General features: G+C 35.2%; 1 protein-coding gene across 3 annotated transcripts in view; it reads right to left on the minus strand.

Annotated features, from left to right (window-relative positions):
- Nucleotides 1-1029: 1029 nt before the first annotated feature.
- SV2C (synaptic vesicle glycoprotein 2C) overlaps nt 1030-19576 on the minus strand; it is a 61068-nt gene continuing 42521 nt past the window's right edge. For all 3 annotated transcript variants that reach the window (XM_034441101.3, XM_087885774.1, XM_034441102.3), the window contains exons 7-13: nt 18424-18534; nt 16102-16190; nt 13809-13973; nt 11892-12025; nt 9946-10149; nt 8795-8954; nt 1030-1377 (exon numbers count right to left, since the gene is read on the minus strand). In XM_034441101.3, coding sequence (XP_034296992.1) covers nt 1194-1377; nt 8795-8954; nt 9946-10149; nt 11892-12025; nt 13809-13973; nt 16102-16190; nt 18424-18534 — 1047 coding nt within the window. In that variant the 3' untranslated portion in view covers nt 1030-1193. The remainder of the gene's footprint in view (nt 1378-8794; nt 8955-9945; nt 10150-11891; nt 12026-13808; nt 13974-16101; nt 16191-18423; nt 18535-19576) is intronic.

Raw genomic sequence — 19576 nt, forward strand, 5'->3', positions numbered from 1 at the left:
CAACCTTCCCTAATCTGTCCATATTTGTATGTAAATTTGGCTACAAGCAGGAGTTCTGGGGACAGTTTTGTTAGATTAACATTTATTCCTAAGAAAGGGCTAGATGTTTATTTATATTAATCTAATTTTTAAAATATAATATTAATTTTTGTGACTATAATAAACATTAGAAGGATGTGCTGCTTTCCGTGCTGTAATTTATTTAAATTCACAAATGACTAGAGGCTGTTTTAGAGGTAATATTTGTCATTCTCGTCAACCAAAACAGAAGCACTTTTCAGAAATGGCTTGCAAATCCATTTTCCTACACAGAGATGATCTCTATGAAAAAAATAGGATTCTATGAAGTAGTTATTATTTTTATTCTTTTTTTTAATTTAATTGGAAACCTTAATTTAGAGGTGGGATATTCATAGAAGCCAGTATCCCAGCTTCATCAACTGTTCTTTCAGCATGAAATAAAAGGGATGTAACCCTACCTCTGAAAGTGCAAGAGTACAGGTCTCTCTGTCCCTTACTCCCATATGCGGTGGCTGCTCAGTGCTGGGGCAGCCCCGAAGGCTGCTATGTGGCTCGGGTGGCATCATTTCACCACATGTCAGATCGGGGGCAGTCAAACCACTCTGCAGTGATGAGAACCCGGCCAGCCCTCCCTGCTATAGGGGTTATATTTGTTTTTGTTTTAATAGCAGCTGTCTTCAAAAACATCTCTATGAACTCATTAAATGAACTGAGGGGTAGGTTGGCAATGGGCATTTTTTTGTCCCTAATATCTTATGTTCCCACCAGTTCCAATCCATAATTTTCATCTTTCTCCTTTCTAAAAAATGTAATTTGGGTGTCTGCATGCATACAGGTTCCTCCACAGTTTTTATCTGCAAATGTCTGTGTGAGGGAATGACACATGTAGACTCCAGTTATTGGAATTTTATAGATGTGAATTTAACAGGGTTGGACTGATGAGATGCACAATACTGGGACAAATGGCTCCACTGAATTCACTCTTCTTTCCCCTTTCTTGTGTTTCTCTTAATTTTTTGTTGCTGTGGTTTCATTTTGAGGGTAGAACTTCTCTGTGCAATTACTTTCCTTGAACCAACAATCTGAAGCCTCCTCCCATCCATCCAAGAAATGACACTTAGAAACAGAGGAAAGCAAATAAATGGCTTTTTTTATCCACCACCCATCTCAAATTACATCAGTACTTGGTTTCTGGTGTCAGGGAGTCGAAGTCCTACCAAACCTCCACACACTAAAACTGTAGAAGCCAACAGAATAGGTATTGATTTGGCAATGACAACAAAAGAACCAAATATTAAGTTTCCAAGAACAGCTGCTGCTTTGCAGAGTGCGTTTAAAAAGCCAAAGCCAGTTGCCCTGAAAGAGAGGAAAAGAAATTAGAATTAATATGCAGAAAATGCACACATATACAGTAATGATGGTGATAATATGTTGTCTCATCATGACTTCGATTTTTTTTAAAAAGGGTTTTTTTAAAATAAAAAATACATATATATTTTTTCTTTAAAAGAGAGAAGATAAAACACTAGTGAATTACTGGGCATAAACTTCCAGAATAATACATAACCCAATAAACAATTTTGAAACAACATATTCTATACATGAATCTAAACATGTCAATTCACATGTTACTACAAATGTGTTTACTTTTGGGAAAAAAATTATCAGCACATTTTTAATCAAAATAAAGGCCATATGCCGTTCATCAGATGTTTACAGAAAGATCAAGAATGATGAATTATAGAACAAAATATTAAAAGAGAAGAAATAAGATTGGGAAGAATAACATGTTTTGCTAGTATCAAAAAGAAAGCTATGTTGATGCCTGATAGGCTTCTACAGGGAAAGAATTCTACCAATGTGGTGCCACTATTAGAAACATTTTGCCATTCTGGTGTCTAACAGTTCTGGTATTAGAAAAAGTGTTATTCAGTGATGCATGAAATTGCACTTGACTAATAATGAAGCTCATATAGTTATGCAGTCTCATGTTTTACCCAGAGAGTAGAAATAGAAGCAACAAGAGAAAGTCAGATGGGTGATTTTGGGCCTCTCTCAGCCCAACTCATTTACAGAGATGTTGTTGTAGGGAAAATAGGAGAAATGGATATGTTCACCTTGAATTATTTATACAAATAATAAAGGCAGGATATAAATTTTAAAAAATCAAATAGTAACATTATCTATGGAGATTCTCAGTCATCCAGGTCATGGTTGTCCCAAAGGTCTTCTTTCAAGAGGCAACTGGACTTTCTGGTTTTTCTTTGAAGACGTTTCGCTTCTCATCCAAGAAGCTTCTTCAGCTCTGACCTCCAGGTGACCTTAACGACTCACTAAAAGAATGCAGATGACCATCTGTCTGCAAGGAGTATAAATCCTTCCATTCCCCATCATCCAGTCAGAGCTGAAGAAGCTTCTTGGAGGAGAAGCGAAGCCTCTTTGAAGAAAAACCAGAAAGTCCAGTTGCCTCTTAAAAAAGCACCTTTGGGAAAATAATAACATTGTTGCACATTAAGATATGCAATGGCATTTCCAGGTAAAGTATGAATGAGGCCTGACTAGTTAGCAATCTGCAATCCTCAAGTTAAGGCTACTCGAACAGACAATTTTGCTTCCAAAGCTAAAAACTCAATAGAGTAGACACTCTGCTAGAGAGAGGTTCCCTGAAGATGGGTTCCAGTACGAGTCCAAAAGCTTGAAAGACAAAACCGCTGGTCCTGGTGACCGACCCAGATTGGACACTCAATACAGTACAGTACAGGTAATTCTAAACGTATGACCACAATTGGACCAGAATTTCAATTGTTAAGCAAGGCAGTTGTTGAAGTGAGTTGTGCCCAATTTTACAAACTTTTTTTGCCAGAGTTGTTAAGCAAATTGCTGTAGTTGTTAAGTGAATCATGGTATCATTAAACAAATCCAGTTTTCCCCATTGACTTTGTTAGAAATAGCTAGGAAGGTCACAAATGGAGATCATATGATCCTTTTCATTGCAACTGTCGTAGATACTTGCCAATTCCCAAGGGCCCAAATTCTGATCATATGACTATGGGGATGCTGCAATGGTAGTAAGTGTGAGGATCAGGTGTAAGTCACTTTTTTCAGTGCCGCTATAATTTCAAATGATTGCTAAATGAATGATTGTAAGTCAAGAACTACCTGTAATCACATTATTTAATCATAGGTCATAAAGTAATGCAGACAAGTAACTTGTCTGAATCTAAATCAGTTTTATTCTACTTGTTTGCCCTCTAGACAGATGAATGTTAATTTTCAGAATTCAGCCAGCACAGCTAGACATTTGTGGGCATGCCAGGTTAAAAAGGCTGATCTAAAGGTTCCTTAGTACTTTCTCGCAAAAATGGAAGGACACTGAGTGCTTTACGATTTCATGATGGAAATAATTCTTATACAAAAAGTAACCTGTGGTAAATCTGTGATATTTAAGGAACACCAGGAACAATAGATAATAGGTAACAATATGCATCAAAGAGCTGCAGCCTATATAAACTAGATATTATGAAGCAGTATAGAAGGGTGAGAGTACATCACTATGGAAACACAGGAGAATCTTTCTGAATATTCTAAATATTTAGAATAACATTTCTCTCTCAGTTTTATATGATAGATTACAGAAATATAATTCTATAATGAAAATAATTATAGTTAAGTAATTATTACTGTAATATACAGAGAGAGAGAGAGTAATTAAATGCTGTACTCTTATGTTTAAATACTTGCTACATCATGTCTCAAAGGTAAGACTTTCTAACATTTGATTACCTTCTCTTAAAATCAGTACGAAATTTAAGGTTGCATGTTCTGAGCCAGGTTATTCTTAAAACTATTCTTTTTATTTCCCCAATTCCACATCAAACACAATTCCTTTTTCTGGCTTCTCCTGCTTGTTTGTCCTCTCTGCCCAGTAGGCTATCAAGACTGAGACAAATTACTTTTGCCAGAGTTTTGAACAAATTGCTTGCAAAGGTCTATAAATTTCAGCTGCCTCAGGGCCACAGGTTTTACACATGATCAGATAAATAATCTTATGAGAAACAGAAACTGCCTTCAGGAGACCCAGCTAATAAGGTACTTTGTGAAGATGCTTATGAGACTGCATCCAAATCAGTTCTGTCTGTTCAGAGGTTTCTATATTATTTCATACTCTGAAAAACCAGTTTGAGATAATGTACAGACCCTTGGGAAACAGAAACAAATATGTGCTCTTAAACAACAAAACAGCAGCATTGTTTTATAGAGGTCCACAAAAATGTCTATGTGCTTAATTGCCAACACAAATATGGGTTACAAGACGGTAAGCCAAATTTAAAAGCCAGAAGGCCTGTGCTTGAAGAAATTGAAGTAATTGCATGGAGTAGGGGGAGGGAATGCAGCTGGTTTGACACCCTTAAACACATGTTGACAAATACAGATGACATATTTAGTAGAACTAGTTTGGTTATTTGCGTATCTGTGGGAAAAATGTTTCTCCTTGTGATAATATGGCATAACCATGCATACAATTTAAATAATGTCCTTTGGGGCATTTAGTTAGCTTACTATAAAGTTTAGGTAGTCAAATATTTGCATTTTGCAAAAATAAGTTTATCTGTTTATAATTATGAAATCAGATAAATAAAATCTTCTTTGGGTCGAGTGTGTAACTTTACACAATTTTCTTGACAATGGTATCTTTGGGGATTTAAATTCTCAATCTAATGTAAGGTGCTGGTATTCCATGATAATCTCCTATGAAGAACTCCCAATAAAGCTAATAGGAATAGATTAAGATTACAAGCATAAGAAACTTTATAGTTCTTTTTAACAGTTTCAGCGATCAATTTCATGCTGTTGAACATAGTGCCGGTCCATTGAGTGACCAGAAGAATATGGTTCAAAATCTCAGGTAAAAAATTTGGAGACCTGTAGGTTGAATAGCCTGAATACTAGGTTGCATCCACTCTAAATAAATATTTTAATACTTGGATAGAGAACCACCTGCGAATTGCATAGCTATAAGTGAAATAGGGAAGCTGGGAAACATTGTGTTAGCAAAATAATGGCAACCAACCTCCTTAAGGTAGCAATAAAATTGCATGGATCCAATCATTAGGAATTGGCCTTTATTTGAGAGCATCTTTGTTTACGCTTCAAAGACAGACTTTGTTAGCAACTTCTGTCTTGGAAGCTGACTGAGAAACTTGAAAAAATAAGACACGGGGTTATTTAATTATAAGGTATGTGATTTGGTTCACACAGAATCCAAAGTCAAACTATATCATGACTTTTAACAATTTCAAAACCAGTCACTCGGTCACAGGTGTTTGATAGAAACCATGATGCTGTCACAGACAGATAGCCATCTGTGGAATATATCACTGTGAGAATCAATTTTTATTTCAGATTGAGTTTACAATATCCAATAATCTAATCTACATAAATACACTTGTGACTTATAACCACAATTGAGCCCAAAATTTATGTTGTTAAGTGGGACATTTGTTAAGTGCATTTTTGTCCCATTTTACTATCTTTCTAGCCACAGTTGTTAAATGAATCACTGTAGTTTTTAAGTTAGTAACGTGGTTGTTAAATAAATCTGGCTTCCCCATTGATTTTGCTTGTCAGAAGATTGCAAAAGCTGTTCGCACGATCCCAGGACTCTGCAACCGTCATAAGTATGAGCCAATTGCCAAGCATCTGAATTTTGATCATGTGACCATCAGAATGCTGCAACGGTCATAAGAGTGAGAAATGATTATAAGTCCCTTTTTTCAGTGCTGTTGTAACTTTGAACAGTCACTAAATGAACTGTTGTAAGTCGAGGACTATCTGTAACTTCTTCGAAAAGTATCATTAGGGAAAAGATACCTATTTTACACTTTTACTTGTATTTTATAGCATGAAGAAAGGCTATACCTGCTGGGTTTGTATGAAATAGGCTCTTGCAGTGTGCAACTCTGAACAGAAATTGAAATAATCAAGATTATATTACATATAAATCTTTCCTGAGATCATATCTGAAGCAAAATATAATGAGGTAGCCTACATAGTAAGACATCTAAGAAAGATTAGGGGTAGCAGTGGGCAGCTAACCAGGATTAAATTACACACCCTGCCTATCCAGGCAGGAAAAACTGTAATTACCATCATTCATTACAAAAAGGAGAGCAAAAATTACAGTGAGATGTGGTATGAATAGTACTTCTAGTCTATAGCCATGAAGGTGAAAAACAAGGAAACCAGGCAGTTTCAAAGCTAGTTTTATAAAGCCTCCCAAGAAAATGGGAGAAGACATGAGATATAACGAAGGAGAGCAAGTTTTCAACAGATAATTAGCTAGTCTGACAAGATTCCATATGCACCTCATGAGAAATAACAATGTCAGGAATGTCTGTGGGATGCTTTTCTAGAGAGTGCCTCATGCAAGGATGCAATTTTTGAGGGCTTGATTTAATGAACACCTCACACCACTGCCACACCCTAAAATAAAGACAACAGTGAAAACAGCAATACCCTGGCTGGGGGGAGACAGGATGGGTGAACTTAACTGAATATTGTGATATTCATTCCACAGGGTGGCAGTAAAAACCTGCTGTCCCAATGTCTTCAGAATTGTATCAAATCACATATTTTCTGACAAAATTAAATAAGGGGTGCAATAGTTCATAAATAGCAAACAAAGGAGGGGATTCCTTAAAAGGAAATTGTTTAGGCTGCAATTCAATAATCTTGAAGGAGCACCCAGAGCCACATAATTTTTTAATTGAATGTCTAAACGGGTACATTTCTTCTATAATTCTTCAACACTAGATGAAGACGGGTCATTATGGATCCATGGGATCCCATACTTCCCCATTCTCTTGGACTAAATTGGAAGCAACAAACATTTATTTGCTTTATTTATTTGCATACTGTTCTTCCTTTTCAGGAGGCCAGAAAGGCACACAGGGAAAAAAAAAAAGTAACAATCTCATAAAAAATATCTGTACATTATCTCTACATTAAAAATAAGTGTCAGGCTCCATATAGCTGTCAATCCCAAGAAGCAAAAACCATATTTTTAAAAGCATACAGGTAGTCCTTGAATGTCTGACAGACATAAAACTGCTCACTTAGAATGAAGGTGAAAATCATGAGACTTACAAAACCTTGTGCAAAATCACAAAAGTCAGGGATACCGCAATGACAAAAGAGATTAGAACTAATTACTAAAGTAATTATCTTTAAAGAGATATGTATAGCTATGAAAAATAGACACTAAAATGACGAAGAATTACATGCCTTCAAAATTATGGTTTTAGGGACATTAGTCAGTTCTAGATCAAATGGAGGCCGATGGAACTCTTGAGACAATGATCAGCAAGCAAAACATCATGTAATTTGTGTATGTTACTGAGCATAAGATGAACTGGAAAAAAATACTACTCCTGGCAATGTTGATATAGAAAAATGGAAAGGTTATAGATAAGATGAATAAATGAGATTAAAATGATTATTGGAATGTCCTTTGAAGGACAGATTCATCACTGTTGGTGATAGATCAAGATGGCAAGCAGTTGTCAAAGGCCAAACTCAACAGCACTTAACAAATAAGCCAGGTTTAATAACACTGTAGGAAAAGAACCATATTAGTCTGTATTGGCAAAAAACCAAGAATCTCACAGTATCTTTTCCAACTAACAAGTTATATGAAAGAGCATAAACTTTTGTGAATTGCTGCTCACTTCATCAGATACCTAGAGTGAGTAAAGCAGTGTAGGATTTAAATTATGGTGAGTTGGAGAGAAACATGAGAAGAAAAGGTGGGGAGGGGAAAGTACAGAAAATAGGTTGTTTATGCAGATGCAGATTAGATATGAGAAAGATTACAAGAATCATATAAATTAACAATTGTAACATGTTAATTATATTATTAAAAGGATCATTAACTATACTGTTTTTTTTTTGTCATGAAATATCCCAAGGTTTTCATTGCCTTTTTACCATTGGATTAATATTCTCTTTGTTTTCCTAGCACATTTATTTTATGCAAATAATGTAAAATGCAAGAAAACAAAATTATCTATCATTTCATTGTTTTCCAACAGTGTTTTATTCATTATTCCTCAGAAGAATAATCAGATATTCTGGCATATCCATTAGCTTTAATATATTCCCCATTCTACATTTACAAGCTTTGTCAGTGAAACAAAATGAAATCTTATAATATTCTTGCTCTATTATTCATCTCTGTTAGCTATTTAGTCTCAAATCCTTCTGTTTCTCTGCATTTATGGATCAATTCATTTTTGTAATTGTTGAAGAAAAACTGAATACATAAAGAATTTGTTCAATAATCTACACATGTGGTTACATTTCCTTTATTTGGGATAGGCATTTTTCCTTGAGAATAGTGTTTTTTTCATATTTGTAACGTAGAACTGTTAGCACTTTTAACTTCTTTCTACAGTTTCCAACAGGTGAAATAGGCATTTCATCTGCACCTAATGTTTTTCAGCTTGAATGTATTGTTTCTAATACACCTTAGTAGAAGATTAGTAGAAACATACCAGAACATAGCCTTCCTGATCAATTTTGAATTCAGACAGAGGTTAAATAATATAGCCCTAGTGCAGATCAGTAGAGATCACAAAAATAAAAATTCTTATTATTCACAATTAAAGCGTCTATATCCTATCCTTTTTCACCTTTTAAGTATGTATCTTCGAAATGTCCAGTTGACTTATGTTTTGAAAAGAATGTAAAACATGGCAAGAATATAAAATTATACCTTCTATCTGTAGGATACAACTCCACAGTAATGACATCAAGAGAGTTCCATGCTGAGATGGTAAGGCCATTGTATAGACACAGCATGCCTATCATCATGGATCCACTTGTACCAAACCATAGGAAAAAGCAGCTAATTCCAGAAAGAATCATAGAACCACCTGCACAGAAACCAGATGTTAATATTTACTATTGCTTCTGACAAAGGCTTTACAAAACAAATATTATAATGTTGTCAACATGAGTAGTAACTTAAGCAAAGTTATAACAAGCTAAGAACTTGTAAGGATCAAAGACTGTGTAGTAGCACTGGATGTGGGCACTGACAGAGGTGACAGAATAGTAAGTTAAGGGTCATGTCCTTAAGGCTTTCCACTATTCAGGAAGAAAGAACAGCTTAAAATTGAATTAAGAAGGTTGAAAGTCCATACAAGAACTCAATTGGATTTGGAAATTCATGGTGGCAAGTTCCCTACTGTCAAAATTTCTTTAAAAGACTTAAAAACTTGCTACTGGCTAGTAATTCTCCATGTTAAGATTTCTGATCTTGAACTATGAGAAGCTTATGCTTTCTTATCATCTGTTTGAAAACCTTGATTCAGAAATGTTTCTCTCCAAGGGCCAGCACTGCCACGAAAACAAGCTTCGTTCTGCACATGTTTACCACATGATAAAATGATACAACAAAAAAATTCAGCTGTCATGATCTCTCAAATTCGGGGGGAAAGGGGGAATTTATAGCAGGAGTTTATGAGTTTGATAAGAAAAATGATTTTTCCCCCTTGCTTTTTATCACAGAAAAGCCTGAAATGCTTTGTTAAATGGGAGCCAAACTTTAGGGTATTTTCTTTTCTCTCTCTCTTTTTATAGGCAGTGCGGCTAAGAGGCTATCGTTTTGGGAGAAAATAGGATTAGTGACTGAAAGGCTGCATTAAGCCTCTCACAAATTAATTCTTCCCTAAAATAAAGAATCACTGCACCATCTACTTCTTCTATGTATCTGATGGTGCACTGAAAACTAGTGGGCGGGTGGGAAACAACTCTCTCTATATGGCCCTCGCCCCCTGCTTGATTATTTGTAAATCTTTAAGTGAAAAGGAGAAATAAGAATTTAATTTAAAAAAAAAAACAATTTCAAAGTGAAGTTCTTACCCAACATTGTTAAACGTCCAATTCGATCCATCAGAAGAGCTGAGACAATATTTCCTGGTAATACTGCTAAAGTCCCCAGGAAATTGACAAAATAAATCCAGTAGGCACTGTAATCATCATCGAATGAAATTTGACATCCTGTCTTATTGTGAAAGAATGAACAATTTCTAAATTCACTTCCAGGGTATTTATATGGCTCAAGATCTGTGGAAATAGAAGAAATTTATGAAAATTGTAATGTATTTCGAACACAGGTTCTTTTACATATTGCCTAAAAAGGCCAACATTAATATTTAGTATAACAGTCTGGTATATTAATATTGTAGTATGTTAATGTTTTAATGGTGTTCTTTTAGTTTTGTATTGTTGCATTTGCTAACTTAGACATGCCGATTCCTCAGCAGGACATAAATATCTTCTACTAAAATTACTTTTTATGTGTGTTTATTTTTAAAGTTTTTATTGTTGCCAGGTGGAAAGATGAATAAATAAATCTTTTATAAATAAGGTAGCATATTTCTGTTAAATCAAATGTAGCTTTTTTTAAAAAAAAAGTTTATTAATCATTTTAAAAAGAAAAACAAAGACCAAACAAACAAGAAAAAAGAAGAAAAATGGTACAGCAACATAATATCAGAAGGGGACAAAGGAATGATAAATTGTAGAGCTAGTGCTCAATTATTATTGATAATTGAGCACTATATTATTGATTAGAAAAATCATTAAATTACATTTAAGTACATTAAATTGTTTTAACAATGCAAGTAACAATTTGCCAAAATCTCCACTATTTATAGTTTAAAAATACAAAAAAAAAAAAAGAGAGAGAGGGGGGGCTAAAAAAATTATATGCGACATATGCAGGCTACACATGAGTCTGAGGCAGGCTGAGGAGGGTTTGGGAGGCCCAGCACAGGCTCTACATAAATTGGGGAGGGCAACAAGGGACTGAGAGGAATAGCGGAGTTAATGCATGGTGGAGGATGCTGCTGGCAGGAGTGACTTTCCAGAGTAATTTACAACCTTCCTTGTTGGTTTCCCCATTGAATTCACTTCTGGGAAGCCAGCAGAAAAGATCGCAAATGGCAATCATGTGATTATGGCTCCCAGTTTGCAAACATTAAGTGTAAGATATTGCTGTTGCTGGAACTTCAGGGACCAATTGTATGTCCATTTTTTCAGCAATGCTGTAACAATGATTGCTGAATGCACAGAAGCTGAAGGCTTCCTTGTAACTCTATTATAATTATTAATCAGAAATGCTAGGTGAAGGCCAAAATGACAGGATATGCATACATTTGAGCTATTAAGGTATTTTAATTTAAAATGGGGACTCTCTCCCCCAAACACAAACAGATGTAGTTCTTGGCAGTGGGATTAGCCTTAATTGAAACACCTAAGAAAAATGAATAAACCTGGATCAGAAAACACTCTTAGTTCTTTCCCGAGTTGATGTTAAGCACAGTATGTTCTCCCCAATCTTTCAACCCCCTGCACCTCGGAGGTATCATGTGGAAGTTTACTTCATTTTGCCTTTGGAATCCTGAAGGTTCCCTCTCAGTGACTGCCTAAAAAACTTTAACTGTTAGTTGGCCCAGCTCAACTTTCTCATATTTCAGCAGAAAACCTCAGTTACTTTCCAATCACCCTTGGCAGAAAGACTTTCATGCCAAAGAGATGAAGAAATTATTCATGGAGCCAAATATTCCCGCTCTTTCTTCTTCAAAGTGATTTAAAAAAAAAAAAGTTAGTTACTTCTGACATTGCGAAATAATAAGCTCAGCCAGAAATTCAGTACTTGACATTCCTACAGCTGGTAAAAAAAAAAAAAAAAGACGTTTAAAAAGTGTTCTGCTTAACTTTTTTTTCTCTATTGAAATAACTACCAAACAGTTGAAGGATTTGGGGAACAAAAGAATGTGGCGGGTTTTTCTCCCCCAACATACCTGAATTGAAGAAAACAGTCTCTATAAAACTGCAGTTTCTAAAATATGTATTCAACGTAGTAACATCCTCAAAGTAACAGTTCTTAAAAAGAGAGTCTTGAAAAATAACTGCTTTGAATGTCATCATTGTGAACCTGAGAAAAACAAAGAATTTTCTGTACTGATTTAAAGCATGACAGATAGTAAGCACATACTACATTGGAAGCATTTTTCAAATGATGGAATAATAGTATGGCTAAATACAAACATCTTCTGAAGGTTCAGTCTTTTGTAGTAATATGTTCAAATTCCCCGTGCTCAAACTCTGAGTGGTTAGGAGGACAAGAAAGACAAGAGCTCACATTCTTTCTATCTTGTTAAGTTCCACATCTTCCCTAGCCTGCATGACTACTGGATGCTGTGATAGCTGAATCACACTACAGTTATCATCAGACACGTTTACTCCAAAATATGATTTGAAACAATTTTTAGTAATACTTACTGATCTGAGAGTTAGAGCTAGCTAAGGTAAAGGTAAAGGTTCCCCTCGCACAAATGTGCTAGTCATTCCTGACTCTAGGGGGCGGTGTTCATCTCCGTTTCAAAGTCAAAGAGCCAGTGCTGTCTGAAGACATCTCCATGGTCTTGTGGCCGGCATGATTAAATGCCAAAGGCGCACAGAACGCTGTTACCTTCCCACCAAAGGTGGTCCTTATTTTTCTACTTGCATTTTTTTCATGCTTTCGAACTGCTAGGTTGGCAGAAGCTGGGACAAGTAACGGGAGCTCACCCCGTTACACGGCACTAGGGATTCAAACCGCTGAACTGCCGACCTTTCGATCAACAAGCTCAGCGTCTTAGCCACTGAGCCATCACGTCCCTGTAGAGCTAGCTATAATTATGAAAAGACATTAACCTATATTGATACCCATCTCTCCAAAAGAAAAAAGAAAAAGAAACATAAAACGGAACACTGGTATGAGGGACCAGGTGGCCCTGAACTGGGCAACACTCTATATACACAAATCATAATGTCTTTTCATTTGAACTTCTCTCAGTCGGTTGTGGTCAAATATAAAACATACTAATTCAGCCAAAGGTCTTCTAGTACCAAGGAAAGAGGTCTTTGTAAGTTGTACAATTATGACACAAAACTTTTAATGATAACAACAATTAAAAATCAAGAAGGGGGTGTAATTTGGTAATAATTGAAAAATAACAGTGTTAAACTAGAACCTGGGAAATCCACATTCAAATAAAAGTCTGTAGAGATTCTTAGTCATCCAGGTCATGGTTGTGCCAAAGATGCTTTTTCAAGAGGCAACTGGACTTTCTTGTTTTTTCTTTTGGAGACATTTCACTTCTCATCCAAGAAGTTTCTTCAGCTCTGACAGGACAGTGGGGAATGGAAGGATTTATATTCCTTGCAGACAACTAGTAATTTTCATCCTTTTAGAGGGTTATTGAAGGACTTTGAAGTTTATCTGTCCTTAGGGTCACCTGAGTACTGCTCCTGGTTCCTGTAGTCTGCAATTTTTTTCCTCTGGAAATCCATTCCTACTCCCACATCATTCAAAGGGTGTTGCAAATTACCAGCTGTCTGCAAGGAATATAAATCCTTCCATTCCCACTATCCTGTCAGAGCTGAAGAAGCTTCTTGGATGAGAAGCGAAACGTCTTCAAAAGAAAAAAACAAGGAAGTCCAATTGCCTCCTGAAAAAGCACCTTTGGGACCACATTCAAGTACATTCTGTGGGTTCAGATCCATAAGGTTGGTGAGTAACTTTTGACTAATCACTACTTCTTAGCCTACCCCATCCCACATAACCATTGTAGAGAAAGAGAGGAAGTGTTAAATATGCTATTTTGAATGCATTAGAAGAAAGGCAGAATGGATAATCAGCAAATCATTTTAGAAATAGATTTATTTTTCTCAACCTGTCATTGATGAATGTCCCATTAAAATGGATCTGATTTTCCAGAGTAAAGTTAAAATCAAAGTCCATGATCCTCTTATTGCTAAAATTCTTCCCTCTACTGGCATATTCATCTGCTTGTAGATGCTTAATGACATCTGGAAACCAGACAGACAATCCATAGTACCTATAAAAGCAATTGGCGAAATTTCAGCATTCAAAAGAAATACATGACACAAAAGTGAATTGTAATGCAGCATTATGTTGAATATATACTGATAAAAAAGTAGTATTTTACAATGTTCTAGCTGCATTCAGATATAACAAAAACATGCTTAGCTTTCCCAGAGATTTCTGAATTCCCTCTCTCACTGCAAAAATTATCATGAGATCTGATATTGCTATGTCCATCTAAAATTAACATTATTTATTGTATCATATGCCGCTAACATTAAGTATGATTAGTGAAAATAAGCCAATTGCATAAATTTGTAGAAGAATGAAGATGAAGCCGTGACTAGACATAGATGCTGGCATGGAGATAGGGGTGGGAATAAGAAAAGAAAGACATGTCCACAAGCTCAAAAACTGCAATTTACACATGCAGATTATGCTAAAGGTCTTATACTTGAAATTTTTAATATGGTTTAAGAAAAAAAAAACAAAAATCAAGAATTCTGAATCTTTGAAATAAGTACAAATTGGAGATTATACATATAGAGGAAAAGGGACAATATGTCAAATTTCTTTTTTGGTTTTGCTCCCAAGCGTGTATTAATAGAAATAGCTTGCAATATTATTTTGTAATTTTAATAATTGGCACATGCAAAACATTTTGACAGAGGCTTTTGAAGTGCATTGACGGAAAGTACTTTCATTGCTTTGCTGTTTCTGAGAAGAGTAACAGTAGCATATTTGTAGTGCTACTGTATTTAATCATTGTCTTCCCACTGAAAACCACATATAAAACTGTACCAGACTTGTTTAACCAAAAGCTTATTCTAATTTAGTCAATTTCCCACAGATATTTCTGATTCTGTAAATGACCTAGAGCTTCAAAACTAATAGACACTGCTTTATCCATGAGTGTCTCATCTCCTTTCAAAATGATTTCACTATGTTCTAAGAAAACAAATGGCAGAGATTCTGATGGAGGAAGCAAACTTCTTTGTATTCCATTTGCTAACAGAAGGCATATTTTACACATCTCTATCACGTTTTCCACTTCTCAGCTTTTTTTTAAAAAAAAATGAAACAATCCCTGTATTATTTCTTTCTGAAAGGAGATTTTTTTAGCTGTCCTGATCATTTTGGTTGTCCTTTTCTGTACTTTTCCAGTCCTGCCTATTTACGGTAGCTGTTTTTTTATAAATATTTATAAACTTGTATTTTGTATTGGTATTGTGATCACACAATACATTTGCTATAAAAGTAATCTCCTTTAAAATTATTTTCAGTTTTTAAACCATGTGGATAGGGAAAAAGCCATTCATTTGAGCAATCACTGTTTAATGAGTTTTAAAATCATTTTTAATAACCATTTTTAAAATATACTTTACAGAACAACCTTGTGTAGAAGCTATTATTTGGTTAATGCAAATGGTTAAAAAATAGTATAAAAACAAAAAACATTGATATAATAGTGTGGACTGGTTGGAGACTGAAAAAGGGGGTGTGTTGGTTTATGTTTAATTTAAATATTATGTCAGTGTAGAATATTTTTTTAATAAAAATGTTTGTATGAATATTAAAATTTTTAAAAGGATGAAAAAAAGAGTTTAAAATTTTTATAAAACAATAAAAAGTTTGTTGCTGTATGTATCCATGTTGCTAACTGGAAAGGCAACAGTAAAGGAATGCCAAGATACAGATCCTTTGGAAATAGCCCAATCACTAGCAATATTGCTGCACATCTCAAATTGTACCTCTTAAAACAAAAGATTATTTCTATTGTGTACTGTGTTTAAGTGTAACTTTATGCTTTTCAAAGACTTATTTTCTTCAGTTTCAAAAAGGATTTGGAGTAATTTGAGATGACAGTAATTTGATGATATCATACACTGATATTGTGGAAAATGCATGGCTGGTTCATAATAAATATATAATGGGGGGGTCTCTAGGTTAGAGAATAATAAAGGAAAATCCTATTAACTGGAATATGGCAATTTGGCATGTTTAATTTGTTCGAATCTTTCTTCACAAAGTAAATGCAGTGCATCCATCCAGCCCACTGCACTACATATGGATGAATATGAATTTGCAATGAAGTTAATGCAATATAATTACAAAATTTATATATTTCTTATCAACTTTACCCAAAAGAAAGAGTAAACCATACAACTGCAAGCTTAGTTGTATTGTCCTTGACTGGATAGGTGAAACACCTCTTAAATGTTAACCAAATCTGTGAGAAAATAAGAAAAAACTGCATTTGTTTCTAAAGTTTCATGTAAACATAAATGAAAAATACAAGTAAACTTGAGAAAAAGCATCACAGAAAGTTAGATATGTCGCTTGGCTTTAGGATCTTCAAGAAAATGCTACTTTTGAGGGAAGGATGGTTTACAGTGACATTTATGGCAGGGAAAATGCTTGAGGAAGGCCAATTTTTCCTCTGGAACAGCAATAACTAATCCAGTTTCTGAAATATCAGGCTTGTATCTAAAGTGCATAATCTTTAGTTTTACAGATTTAACTAGATTTCTGAATACTCTGCTTGATTTGCTTTTAACAACAACTACTTAAGTCATTATATAACACAATCACTAACTGAGCAAGGCAAAGTGAAAGGGGAGCCTTTATGAACCTCCACAAGTAGGAGTAAAAAGCACAGAGTACTAGATTGTGGTAACAAATATTTTTGGGCCAAATATGGCATCAATCAGGGGTGGGTTCTAAAATTTTTTACTACTGGGGTTCTGTGGGCGTGGCTTGTGGGGGGGGTAACGTGATTGGGTGGGCGTGGCCAACTTTTTTTTTTTTTACTTTACTCTTAAAAGCATTTTTTTCTACAACCTTAAGAGGTTGCAGAAAAAAATGCTTTTAGAAGCCTCTGATGATCAGGCAAGTCAGTTGGGATCGCCAGAGGCTTTTGAAGGCATTTTTTTCCCTACAACCTCTTCGGCCAAAGAAGTTGTAGAAAAAATGCTTTTAAAAGCCTCTGAGATCCCAGCTGAGCCGTGCGATCATCAGAGGCTTCTTTTAAACTTTTAAAAGCATTTTTTCAGCCGAAGAGATTGTAGAAAAAATGCTTTTAAAAGTAAAAAAAAAAAAAAAAAGCCTCTGATGAAGTGGGCAGGGTAAGCGAGCGGCGACCAGGCCGTGGACCGGTTTGGGGGCGTAGGAGCCAATGTTATTACCGGTTCTCCGAACTACTAAAATTTTTTACTACCAGTTCTTGTGAACCAGTGCGAACCGGGAGCAACCCACCACTGGCGTCAATAGGCACAGAGGTCTAACATTTTTCACCTGAAACCTAAGTACTGGAGATTACAGACCCCCGATTTTCCAGACTGCATAAAAGTGGAAGCAGGCTATCACATATTGGTCATTTTTGCAGTAGGGACCCTTAGCATCTTTACTCACTCAAAGTATCCACATTATTGTTATTTTAGTAGAGGACTGTAGATGATGCTTTTAATTACTATTGGAGAAATTAGTTTACTTTTAATTTAGTTTTCTGAATTAAGCTTTAGAAGTCAAGCACCAGGGATACAACAGAACTGAACCACACTGATTCTGGTCTACAAATTTAATGTACAGGGGTTCTATAAATTATATAAACTTCAGCAAATTTAAGAATGCCTGGGACAAAAGAAACCAACTTTTTCCTGGAAGGTTCAGTATATCCCATTTTGGTGGCTTTATTTGGTCTATACAATAACTGGACAAAGAAAATTTTTGAAATTATACAATTAATGCTTTAACATTAATAAAAAAATTGACCAAATATATTGTTATCTTTATCAAAAGATATCTTTGAATTTAGTTCCAAAATCTCCACAACATTATTATTTATAAATATTAAAAGGAAGGAAACAAAAAGGAAAAGGAAAAAGAACTACTAAAAAATATAGATAAATATTTGAGTTCTGACTTCCCCCCCTTTTTTGTACTCCAGTTGATTCACAATATTTATAAACTTTAGAAAAACCATAGCCTGTTTGTATTTGCCTTTTTGCATGATGTATAGTATGTATGGAAGTTATTCTTGCCAAATTCAATTAGCATGCCACATTACTGTATGACAGTAATGAAATGGACATGGGAAAACCCACATCAAACTTTATCTTTGTGAATTATTGAGTGATTCTGATAAACCACTATCTCTCAGCCTAATCTATTTCACAAGAATAAATTGAGAGCATATCACCAACTTTTGGGAGAAGGGGAAGGATAAAGCAATATAATAAATAAAGTACCATTATCTGGAAAATCCCTATAAAAACATGGAATCACAGAATATTTAATTTTGGGGGGGAAATTAAAAGCACAAGAAGTTGTTTTATATCTATTTTAGTAATTTGAACACTGTCTTATTTAAACTTGATAATACTGGTAAATGTTTAATTTCTCTAGATTCTCTAGACCGGTTTGTACTTAAATATAAATAATATTATAGAGATTGTGTTACTTACACTATCCAGTTCTGTGCGAACTCTGACATAGCATCTCCTGTACCAGGTGCCTGTGTCACTTCCTATTTCTATAAGTTCATCTATTTGTTTTGGTGTTTTGATCCTGTTAACCTATGGAGAACCAAGAAGAGTATTTTTTTTCCCTACTTGAGAAACAAGCATTTGACTGTTGAAGGAAGTTAACAGCCTTATCTAAAAGGTGATAAACAGCTTCAAGTTGCATGTTTATAAATGAAAACATCTAACCTTGGCTATAGTTTCCATCTCTTGAGAAAGAAAGAGAAGTACAATTTGCATAGAAGGTCAACTGAACAGAAGAATATGAAAGTGCAGGTTCTTTAGAAACAGGGATATTTTGTGGTATTATTAGAGAAATCAGCTTATCCATAGAACTTTTAAAAACTATAAAAATAGTTGATTGCAGCTCTTTAAAAACATATTTAATGAATTAAGGAAATAAATTCATATGAGAATATCAATTTTTAATTTTGTTATGATTTTTGCATAATACCCTTCAAAACTGAGTTATAACCAATATGGAAAAAGAAGCAACTTCACAGACCCTACTAAACCTAACAATACATAAAAAAAGAACATTATAGGTAGTCATTATTGGGAAAATTCCAGCCAGGCAGGACGGAGGGATCAGATGGGGAACTAGTCTTGAGTCTTTTCACAGCCACAAGAGAAATAAAGCTGATTCCCTTTAAGTTTCATGGAACAAAATAAAGTAGTGAACTTGAACCTTTCATATGTGGATCTGGCTGCTTGCGTCTGAGTCATCAACTTATGACCACAACTTGGACCAGAATTTCCACTACTAAGCGATGAGTGCAATTCGCATGACCACATGACTTAGTGACAGCAATCCTGGTTGCGATGTGTGGGTTGTTAAACCAAAAGCAGACAGAGATCCAGATAAGGAGTGCAGGGCTGCTGCAGGGTGGTGGGGGAGGCCCAGTGCAGGTTATGCGTGAGTTGGAGGGTTGTTGCAGTGTGGTGCAAATTCAGGGAGGCAAGGGTACATATGTATTTGTGCGGGAGCAGAGGGAAACTGGGGAAAGAATATGCTGCAGCCCTAGGGCTGCAAGAATTAAGAATTATGGCCAGATAATTTTATGAAGGCTATCTGGACCCCAATGACAAATGGATC

This window comes from Pantherophis guttatus, chromosome 2 (genome assembly GCF_059756535.1).
Source record: "Pantherophis guttatus breed Tessera chromosome 2, ASM5975653v1, whole genome shotgun sequence".
Lineage (NCBI taxonomy): Eukaryota > Metazoa > Chordata > Lepidosauria > Squamata > Colubridae > Pantherophis > Pantherophis guttatus.